The sequence below is a fragment of the Chrysochloris asiatica genome, unplaced genomic scaffold (assembly GCF_000296735.1).
Source record: "Chrysochloris asiatica unplaced genomic scaffold, ChrAsi1.0 scaffold00018, whole genome shotgun sequence".
NCBI lineage: Eukaryota > Metazoa > Chordata > Mammalia > Afrosoricida > Chrysochloridae > Chrysochloris > Chrysochloris asiatica.
The window spans coordinates 19,341,253-19,352,729 of record NW_006408536.1 but is presented as its reverse complement, the minus strand read 5'-3'; the positions used below and the strand labels follow the sequence as shown (position 1 = coordinate 19,352,729).

At 44.2% G+C, this 11,477-nt stretch overlaps 1 protein-coding gene across 1 annotated transcript in view; it reads left to right on the top strand.

The window, feature by feature from the left end:
* The first annotated feature begins 3,242 nt into the window (after positions 1–3,242).
* The window catches only part of SYAP1 (synapse associated protein 1), a 31,071-nt gene continuing 22,836 nt past the window's right edge, over positions 3,243–11,477 (top strand). The window contains exons 1-2 of the mRNA XM_006835603.1: positions 3,243–3,426; positions 11,296–11,414. Coding sequence (XP_006835666.1) covers positions 3,243–3,426; positions 11,296–11,414 — 303 coding nt within the window. The remainder of the gene's footprint in view (positions 3,427–11,295; positions 11,415–11,477) is intronic.

Sequence of the window (11,477 nt, the reverse complement as noted above, 5' to 3'; positions counted from 1 at the left end):
TGCCCTTTGGTCTTGGTCGGGAGATGATGTATGGAGGGGACTGGAACCATGGCAATGTAATGATATGCGATGGAATGAATGTAAAACTAGAGGTCTCTCATGTAAACTATCATATAATTCACAATAAAACATTGAAAAAAAAAAAAAAAAGAAGCACAGACAGAGCGCTCCTTAGAAATCAGGATGACGAGACTTGGCCTCTCATCCTTCAGACATGTTATCAGGAGGGACCTATCCCTGAAGAAGGACATTGTGCTTGGTTAAGTGAAGGGTCAAGGAAAAGAGGAAGAGCCTCAATGAGATGGACTCACACAGTGGCAGCAACAATGGGCTCAAGGCTAACAATTGAGAGGAAGGGGCAGGACTGGGGGATGTTTTGTTCTGTTGTGCAAAGGGGTCGCTGTGAGTCAGAACAGACTCAAAGGCACCTAACAACAACAACAATAGCAACAACGTAAGAGCTCAACGTGGCAACCACAACTTGAAATGGAGGAAGAACAGCTCAGAAAAGGAGGATGAGAAGAGTCACACAACTCACACATTGCCATCGATGTCAGTTGTGCATGTAGAAACTGTTGGATTGGTGGGATACTTTGTTGTGTATATTCTCAACAACAAGAAAATAAAAATTAAAAAATCTAGGGAAAAAACAAAAAAAAAAGGTTGGCCCTTCAAATCACCCAAAGGTTCCATCCACTAAAGAAAGGTCTAGCGATCTGCCTTCCAAAGGCCACAGCCTTGAATACCCTATGAAGCAGTTCTACTCTGCATACATGGGGTCGGTCGCCATAGGTGGGAATTGACTCCACAGCAAGTAACAACACTTGTATACAAAGCATTGTGCTGGGCCCTCAAGAAGATCCAAGAGAAAAAGAAAGGCCCTCACTTAGTTGATTACTATGTTCTTTCATAATTTTTATTTTGACGAATCTTACCTTTCAGAATAGTTGGAAAGATGTCTATCCTCTGGGACACACAGCCGTCACTGTGGTTTTTGGTGCTCCAGCAGATACAACAAAATGAAGACAAATGGAATGTGCCCCACCTCCGCTGTAGGAAAGGCTGGGACTATACTCCTTTTGCTGGTGAGCAAGTTTGAAAGTCCAAAAGGATAAGTAACAAAGTCAATATTATTCGCCTAGGAGATGGTGGAGTTAGAACCCCCACTGTAGGCTCAAATTCCAAGCCCTTTCCAATTATACTGGGAAAAAATATCCTTTCTGGAAAATATCCACCACTGTCAAGTTCTTACTGTCTTTAAAAAAAAAAAAAAAAATCCTAGAAAGACATCGGTCCTAACACACCTCCTGACTTTCAAAGCTAAATGAGTACCCAGACATTAAAAACAAGTTGGAGTTATTAAACAGTCCTGTGCTACGAACAACATGTTAATATAAGTTGGGCTATAAAACAGGACCTCAGAAAAATCAGAATCCACCACCTCCTCACACAGATCTCTGGAACTTTTCTTGTTATTTTTAGCTGCTGTTGAGTTGACCCCCAACTTATGGTGACTTCAAGCACAATGGAATGAACGCTAATGGGCTGGAGCCATATCCATAGTTGTGGATTGGACCATTGTGAGCCATAGGGTTTTCACTGGCTGATTTTCAGAAGTAGATGGCCAGGCCTTTCTTTCTAGTCTTGTCAGGCTAGCAGTTCCACTAAAACCCTTTTCAATATCACAGCAGCAAGCAAGCCAACACTGACAGATGAGTGGTGGTTGCACATTAGGTGCACTGGGTGGGAATCAAACCTGGATCTTCTGCTAGAAGGCTAGTACTCAACCACTTGAACTACTGATGGTTCTCAAATGGTGGGGGTGGAGGATGAGGGCTGCCCTTTACCATTAGATTGCTGGACAGTGTACTTGGAAAATACGTTTATGAAGCCCCTGCTCTGAAGAGCTAGTTGTTCACTTCGCCAGTTTGTTTGTTTGTTTTGCATTTTATCATGGAAAAAGTTAAACATATAGAAAAGTAGACATAGTAATATAACTAACCAGCAGCTTTAACAATTATCAACTCATGACCAGGCTGGATTCATCTATATCCTCACCCATTTCCCCTCATCCTGCATTAATTTCATGAAAATGCCAGGCATTGCACCATTTCATTGATAAATATTTCATTCCTAAAACTAAAACAAGCCTTAGTTCTAGTCCTAAGCCCAACCCCTGCCCCTAAAACTAACCCTAGTCTTAACCATAACCCTAACAGTAAATGAAGTCCTAGACCTTACCTAAACCTAGTCATACATAATCCTTAACCCTGACTTCTTACTCCCACCCCCCTCAAAAAAATTTTTTTTTAAATAAATAACATTGGAGATAAATCTCTCAGTATGACTCACTAAAAGACAGGAGCTTTTAAAACACACACACAATAGTAGTCTTATGTTACCTTGATTGATTTCATCCACTACCCAGTGTCCAAATTTCTAATTCTTATAAACATAATATTTTTTTTTGCAATTTATTTGCTTGAATTAGCAACCAGATAAAGTCTATACGTTGCCATGGGTTATGTCTCTGAAGTGCTTTCTTAATCTATAAATTCACCCTGCAGTTTCAGTCTGGGTTCTTTCTGTTGGTTGTCTTTTAACTTCTTCCTTCATCCTCTGTATTCCCTGTACATTGATAGTTCAATTTAGAGGCTTTGGGCAGTTTGGGTTGACCTTATTAAGAGGCTAAAGCTATTCATTTCATATAGACTTGGACCTGCCGGGCATGAACAGGTGAGGCTAAGGCTCCAGTCAAACTCCTTTGTTGTTGTTGTTAAGTGCCTTCATAGCGATCCTGTATAGGGTCGCCAATCTTGTGCTTCAGGCCGACCTAGCGGTCCAGTGCTTATCCTATAGCGCCACACCGGGACTCCTTAGAAGCAATGATAAAAATGAAAGACTAAATCGGCTTGTGGCACACCCGCCGTCCAGGCACCTCCACAACTGGGAACGGAGGCGGGACAAGATCACCCAGCGAAAGCTTTTTGTGCACTTTTTTATGTGGACAATAAAGTTATCGAAGCCGACGGTCGTCGGGGCTGAGAACTTCCTACCGGAAGTGACGCGCGCGGCCGAGGAAGAAGTCTCCATAGAGGCGCCGAGACGGATAGAGGGTCTGCTCCCGGGTCGTCTGGACTTCCGGCCAGTTACTTGGACGACGAACTTAGTAGGGTCCGAAAGTGACAGCACCCGCGGAAATCTCCGGGGACCAACACTGCGGCGGCGACCCCGCCGGCGGGATGTTCCGGGGTCTGAGCAGTTGGTTTGGCTTGGAGCAGCCGGTGGCGTCTGAGGAAGACCGGCCACCGGAGGAAAACGCTCCACCCAAGCAGCGCTCCGAGGTGGTGGCGGAGTCCACGGAGCCGGAGCCACAGCAGGCGGGGGACCAGGAGCCCCTTCTCGACCAGGACAAAGGCTTCGGCGGTGAGTCTTCCCCGGGGCCGGAGAGCGCGGGGAAGCGTCCCCCGACACCCTTGGAGGAGGGTGTGTGTCGGTCGGTCCTCCCGGGGGACGGGTGGGATCGTTAAAGAATCTTAAAGGCTTTATCTAGCTGTCAAACCCTGTCCCTGAAGTTCCTGGTAATGTGTCAGTCTTTGCAAAGTTGGCAAACACTGGGAGCAGGTCCGCAGTAAAGTATGACTTGACGTCTGGAAGTTTGTGAAGGAATCGATTTTGTTCTTTTCGCCAGCTTCCTTCCGATCCTCAGGACTGGGGGTGTTGATGGTGACAAAGTGCCTTTTTGCCCGTAGAGCAGAATGTGCTTTCCAAAGTAAATGGACCGACTTATTGGACGTCAAGCTAATCTCTTTTAAAGTGGGGAAGGAGCTGCCAATTGAGTAGTGCAGCCAGTTAAGTGCTTAACTACTAGCCCAAAAGTTGGTGGTTTGAAGCCACCCAGAGGTGTCAAGAACGACAGGCCGGGTGGTCTGCGCCTTAAAGGTCACAGCCATGAAATCCCTATAGGAGCAATTCTACTCTGCACACCTGGGTTTGCCATGGGTTGGCATTGACTGGATGGAGACTAATAACAATGTGTAGGTTGCAATACTAGATGGTTTATGAACACTCTCATTTCATTTGTTAAACATCCCATTGAATTTGGGGGTGGGGGGTGGGGACAGGAGGGACAGGCTCAGAGTTACTTGTCCAGAGTTACACTTAGAGTAAGCAGAAGTGGAATTTAAATGTAAATTTAGGTCTGTCTACTTTGGTAGCATAGTGGTTACGAATCAGGCTGCTAACCTCAAGGTCAGCAGTTTGAACCTACCGGCTGTTCCGCAGGAGAAAGATGAGGCTTTCTGCTCCCATAAAGATTTACAGCCTCAGAAACCCTATACAGGGTCGCTATGAGTCGGAACCGACTCCACGGCACATAACAACAACAACAACTTTCAAAACCCTGGTAGCATAGTGGGTTATAAGCTGGGCAGCTAACCACAAGGTCAGCAGTTTGAATCTGCTAGCACTATTCCAGAGAAGGATGAGGCTTTCTGCTCTTGGGACAATTGACAGCCCTGAAAACTCTATGCAGACAGAAATCACTAGGAGTTGGAACCAACCTGATGACACCACCACCACCACTTTCAAAGTTCATGCTCTTTCTGAACTGGGGTGGCTGAGATAGAAGGCATGAAGAGTAAACACATGCTGTAGTGTTTCTGATTCTGGAGAGATCTTCCCAGGCAAAAGTCAAAGGAAGTGTCTTTGAGGAGGAAATGGGTCCTAACCCAGACAGCACTGCTGCAGCAAAAGCAGATGTTCAATGTAGGAAACATTTTTTTAAGGATCTATGAAAAGACAAAGAGGGCTGGGGAGGGTGAGCATGAGTGGAGAAACACTTTTGAAATAGCAAGGCCCTACCTCACCTTCCAAGGAGCTCTGGTAGCATAGTGGTTACGGGTTGGGCTGCCAACCGCAAGGTCAGCAGTTCAAAACTACCAGCTGTTCCGCGGGAGAAAGATGAGGCTTTCTGTTCCCATAAAGATGTACAGCCTCGGAAACCCTGTACAGAGTCGCTATGAGTCGGAACCGACTCCACGGCACATAGCAATAACAACAACAAAGGACTCATTAGGATCTGGTGAAGAAAATAATTTGACTGGAATACTGAGGCTAGATTAGTGGATTGGACGATGGTTGGAAGTACAGGGTTGTTGTTGTTAAGTGCCGTCGAGTCAGTTCTGACCCATTGCGACCCTGTATAGGGTTTCCAAGGAGCTTCTGGTGAGCTTGAACCACCGACCTTGCAGTTCAGATGGCTTTGCAGTCTGGCACATTAACCCACAGTGCCACACCAGGATCCAAAGGTTTATTCCTTTTCATAGGGAAATGCAGGGTATGGACTGAGTTATCGACAGGACCTTCTTAAAACTTCTTAGTTGCCATCAAATTGGCTCCCATTTATGGTGACCTGTGTTGTGGGTTGAATTGTGGCCCCCAAAATATGTATTGTAATTCCTAACTTCTATGCTTGTGACTTGGAGAGTGCAGTGACTTCATAGGATAAGCACTAGACTGTGAACTACAAGGCTGGTGATTCAAGTCCACCAGCTCTTCCTTGGAAGAAAGATGAGGCTTTCTGCTCCTGTAAAAATACACAGTGTTGGAAACCCTTACAGGACCGCTATGATTGGAAGTGACTCCACAGTGCTTAACAGCAACATGCCTGTGATTAAGCAGCCCTGGTGGCATAGCATGTTAACCATCAGGCTGCTAACCTCCAGGTTGACAGTTCAAACCCACCAGCTACTCCCCTAGAGAAAGATGAGGCTTTCTGCTCCTGTAAAGATTGGAGTCCTAGTGTGGCGCTGTAGGATAAGCACTTAACTGCTAACTACACGGGGTTGCTATGAGTCAGGACCGATTCAGTGGTACTTAGCAACAACACCAAGATTATTTACAGCCTCCCAAACCCTATGGAGTAGTTCTACTTGGCTCTGTCGGGTCGCTATGAGTCAGAATCAACCAGATGGCTGTGGCTTTGGTTTTTATGCCTGTGGTTATAATCCCATTCGGAACAAGTTGTCTTTGTTTTGTTAATAGACAGGAGTAGTGTACGGTGTGCTTGAGTCTATCTCTTGCCAAGTATACGAAGGCTTCAAAAAGTTCGAGGAAAAATGGAGTTAAGAGATAATGGAATTTTCCCATAAACTTTTTGATGCCCTAATGTAAAAGGGATTAATTAGATGCAAGCTAGAAACAGAGACCCTTGTGTAGCAAAACGAGTCATGCCCTGTGTCATCTTCTCAATTGCTGGTCCTTTGTTGGAGCCACTGTGTATTTTGAGTGCTTTGCAACCTAGAGGACTCGTTATCGGGGGCTTCAAGACGTTCGTGGAAAAAATGGAATATAAAGGTGATCCATAGGGTTTTCACTGGCTAATTTTCAGAAGCGGATCACCAGGCCTTTCTTCTTAGTCTTTTTTAGTCAAGAAGTTCTGCTGGCATTTGAAATGGCATAGCTTCCAACCTCACAGCAATGTGCAAGCCACTACAGCGTGACAAACTGATCGGCACTGGTTAGCTTAAAACTTAGGGCTTTACTGTCAAATCTTGAAATCTTTGCTTGTGTATTTAGGAAAGGCCTCTAAATTCTTTGAGTAGCTGTGTTTTTGATGCAGACATCTGCTTTGGAACTAGTACACTTGTCTCTTTCTAGAATGCTGCCATCTGTACCTCTTCTTCACCAGGTTCTCTTTTGATATTTGGGAGACTAAGATTAAATGAAAGTTCCCATTTCTCCCCCCTCCCCCCTGTACACACACATTGTAGACTTCAAAGTTTCCGAATACATGAAAGCCTAAAATGTATGTGATTTCAGAAAGACTCAGAGGTTCTTGTTTCCTCGCTAACTTTTAGAGAGACAGAGATGTTCAACCTCTTCTTGATTTTTACTTACTGATCCTAAGGGGTCTGTTAGTTTCCAAAACGCCCATAATTTGAAAACAAAACTTGAATGTCTCTGAGCCTGGCTCCCACTGAGTAGGTTCCTTTGCTTTTTGTTGTAAGGTGCTGTTGAGTCTATTCCAATTCATAGCAACCTTATGTACAACAGAATGAAACACTGCCCAGTCCTGCACCAACCTCACAATCATTGTTAAGCTTGAGCTCATTATTGCTGCCACTGTGCCGATCCATCTGATTGGGGGTCTTCCTCTTTTTCTATAACCCTCTACTTTACCTAGCATAATGTCCGTCTTCAGGCACTGGTCCTTCCTGACAATATGTCCAGAGTATGAGAGAAGAAGTCTGACCATCATGCTTCCAAGGAGCAGTCTTGCTGTATTTCTTCCAACATAGATTTGTTTGCTCTTCTACTTTTAATATTCTCCTCCAACTCCGTAACTCAAATGCAGCTATTCTTCTAAGGTCTTCCTTATTCACTGTCCAGCTTTCACATGCAGATGAGACTTTTGAAAATGCTGTGACTTGCTCGGGTCAGGCGCACTTTAGTCCTCAAACTGACATCTTTGTTCTTGAACACTTTAAAGATATCTTGTGCAACAGATTTGCTTAATGCAATATGTTGTTTGATTTCTTGACTGCTGTTTCCATGAGTGTTAATGATGGACCCAAGCAAAAAGAAGTCTTTGACAGCTTCAATCTTTTCTCCATTTATCGCGATGTTATTTATTAATCTAGTGGTGAGGATTTTTGTTTTCTTTACATTGAGATGCAATCCATATAGAAGGTTGTGGTCTTTGATTTTCATCAGTATTTTCACATCCTTTTCATTTTCAGTAAGCAAGGTTGCATCATCTGCATATCATAGATTGTTAATGAGTCTTCCTCCAATCCTGATGCACGTTCTTCTTCATATAATCTAGTTTCTCAGACTATTTGTTCAGCATGCAGATTAGAATAAGTAAGGTGAAAGAATACAACCCTGGCGCACACCTTTCCTGATTTTAAACTATTCAGTGTCCCCTTGTTCTGTTTGAACGACTGCCTCTTGGTCTACGTACAGATTTCCTCATGAACATAATTAAGTGTGGCCATGCACAATGTGTTCCATAGCTTGTCCTGACCCACACAGTCGAAAGCCTGTGCTTAGTCAGTAAAGCACAGATAAACATCTTTCTTTTTAGTCTACAAAATCTACACGGAATTTTCTGGGATCCCTATTTGTTCTGCAAACATTTGCTAAATACTTCAAGTTGGGACCCTAAATACTTCCTGGTCTATGGTCACCTGTTTGTAAATATGGGCAGCATACCAGTTACCAGTGGTGCACGCCCAGGACTGCATTCCATGCCCTCACCCCAAATCAATCTGTCTGTTCCTTGGCCCTCCGTCCTGAGAAACCTGTAGTCTCCTTTGATCTGCTTCAGAAAGAAGAACAGCTCACCAGGGACTGTTGAAGAGCTCCTCCCTACCTGAAGGGCCCCACCCACAGCAACTTTTCTTATTCAGCACAATATGGTTGGTGTGTTGGTTTTCGTATTTGTTTAAAGTTGCCAAATTAAGAGTTGTATCTGTCTTCTTTCTTTAAAAAATGCTTGTATCTCTGGGAGTGTTAAAAATCCAAATTATTCACACAGTTTAAATCAGTGAGAAGGTAGCCAAAGATGAGTCTTAACTGTGTCAGAAATGTTCCTGACACTAATCCATGCCCAGCAATGGAGGAAGGGCCACCTCCTCTTCCTTCTGTTTTGAAGAAGGCTGGGATTATTGCAATGGAACTGTGTGATTTAGGCCAGCTGCCTTTTGTCATTGTTGTTGTTCCTTATGGAGAAAGTGCATTTCAAGTTCAGATGTCAACTTGCAAACTAAGAGGGCTCCCAATGTGAGTGTGCCTGCCTGGGAAGATGTCTGTGCTTTGATGTAGAGGTAAAGTATCCAAATGGGTCCTGATGGCCACAGTTCTGGTGACAAACGCAGGTTTCCCATGAGGAAAGGATGTAAATAACGAGCCCATGTATAGCACGCTTAGGAAAATAACACACCAGAGGTGTGCATTTGGTAAACTGCATGTATTACTGTTATTGTTAAGTGCCATCAAGTTGGTTCCCACTCACAGCGACCTTGTATAGGGTTTCTGAGGAGTTGCTGGTTGGTGAGTTTGAACCACAAACCTTGCGGTTCCAAGTCAGTCCTATAGTTGAGCCCTTGTTCTACAGCACCATACCAGCTAGCTGCTTAAAAATACAATATGCCTACCCTTCTTCCCAGAAAGCTTGTGAAAATAAAATGGCATAGTGAAAATGAAGATAAAATAACTGTTAGCTAAGGTGTACTCATTCTCAACAAATTTTCATTTGACATCTCCTTTGGTTACTGCTTCATTTCAGACCCTGTCTTGATTCCTGAGTTCCTGAAGTGGACATTGTACTCTTATTACTTCTGGTTAACTCTTATCGAATGTCTTCTTAGTCTCAATATTTCTGAACCACTTAGCAAAACTGCATGTAAGTTGGTGTTAGATGATCTCTGAGAATTTAATACATTTTTTCTCAGCCTTCTTGCCTGGAGGTGTCTTGGCCCTTCTCTCCTGCTGGCCTCAGGAATCCAGGCCGCCCTCTCCCCTCTCGGAGTAGCTCCTCTTCTGTTTAATGAGTAAGCCTCGGTGTCGTGTTGTGTTGCCTTTGACTTGGACTTTCTTGTTCCGAAATGGACATTCCGTGGGAGCTAGAGCAGCACTTTCTCTAACACTCCAAATGTTCAGTGTACTTCGCCCACGAAGAATGGCAAGAATGGGACCAGAGTATAGCTAAGTAATGTCCTGTGGTGTCATCACAATGGGATGTTGATGTGACAGAAGCCACAAGACACAAGTGGAGGATGTACAAAGTTGGAGAAAACTCGCTCAGATTAGGAGGTGATACTGCACAATCCTAGATTTTCGTACAAGTTGTTTGATTTGTTGGCAGTGATATTACCAATGCAATGGGGATTTGATCTGGTGGACCAAGCTCCCCTTGCCACTTCTGTTGGTTTTCCTGCCTGCACCTCGACAGCTGCCAGCTGCCCCTCACCCACCCTGACTGGTAACTGTGAGTAAAGTGAGGAGAATGGCCTGGGAGTGGGCTGGGAGTAGCCTCCAGCCAGTCCAGCAGTAGGACCTGCCCGAGGTCGCTCTGTGCAGGCCAGAATCTGTAGAGTGTGTGGACTTTGAAAATGCCTGTGTGTGCTGATTGGCCTTTATATTAGAGAGTTACCGAGCCACGGTGCAGGTGTCATCTCACAGCTTCCGGGAAGTTCATTTTGTGTTGTGTTCTGTTCTGTAAAACTGAAAATGTGTGTATTCCAGGTGTCGTCTTGTCCTATATATTTGTCCATTATTATTAGCTAAGAAGAATTGATGGAGCCAATGGTGGTGCTGAACTAGAATTCTTGTCTTCCATGCGTGAGGCCCAGGTTTGGTTCCCAGCACAGCCACCACCCAGCCCCCTGTCAGTGGAGACTTGTGTGTTACTATGATGTTAAACAGGTTTCAGGGGTGCTTTCAGATTAAGACAGGAAGAAAGGGCTGGCAATCTACTTCTGAAAAAAAAATCAGCCATTGAAAAAAGCCTATGGGTCACAGTGATCCAATCCTGTTGTGTGTGGGATCACCATGAATCAGGGCCCAACACAATGACCGCTAACCAAGAAGGATTTCTATATAAGTGTTTATGTTAGGGCCTGCCAGGATTTCTATTTATTAAATATTTCCTCAGGCTTTTCATAGGATTGGATGATCTGGGAAAGGAGCGACCTGTGTTTTCATTGAACAGGAGAAGACGAGTCTTAAAGAAAGAGGACATACATGGAGGCTAGGAAGGACCCAAAGGAGCCTTAATCTGATTTCTGTGGCAGGAGAGGAGATTATTTACTGATATCAGTTAGAACTGGAGACTTGAGAAGGGTAAGAAAAGTTTGAAACAGCTGCTGGGGCCAGTCTGCTAGCTGTCTTTGAGAGAGATTAATTTAAGGCCCAGTATGGAACGGCCAAAGGAGCTCTGCTAGCGTAGTGGTTACGAATTGGACTGTGAACCTCAAGGTCAGCAGTTCGAAACTACCAGCTGTTCCCAGGCGAAAGATGAGGCTTTCTGCTCCCATAAAGATTTACAACGTTGGAAACCCTGTACAGGGTCGCTATGAGTCAGAACCAACTCCACGGCACATAACCACCACCACCATGGAACGGCCAAATTACCAAGAAAGTGGACCTCATTCTTGTGTCAAACTCTTAATTCACAAGGAACTTGTCCTACAGTGTTAAGATTCTTACAAGATCCTCCTGAAGGGAAAAATCCCCTGTGCACTAGCTATTGTATTTAAACAAAAATCTACTCTTTTTTTCTTCTTGCAGACTATCTGTTTAACTTTGCAACGGTAGCTACAAAAAGGATAACTGAATCTGTGACCAAAACAGCACAAACAATAAAGAAATCAGTAGAAGAAGGAAAAATAGATGACATCATCGATAAGGTACATTTCATTCTTGGATGTCTAAGTTTGTGAAATTCATTAGCTATTAACATAATCACCCCA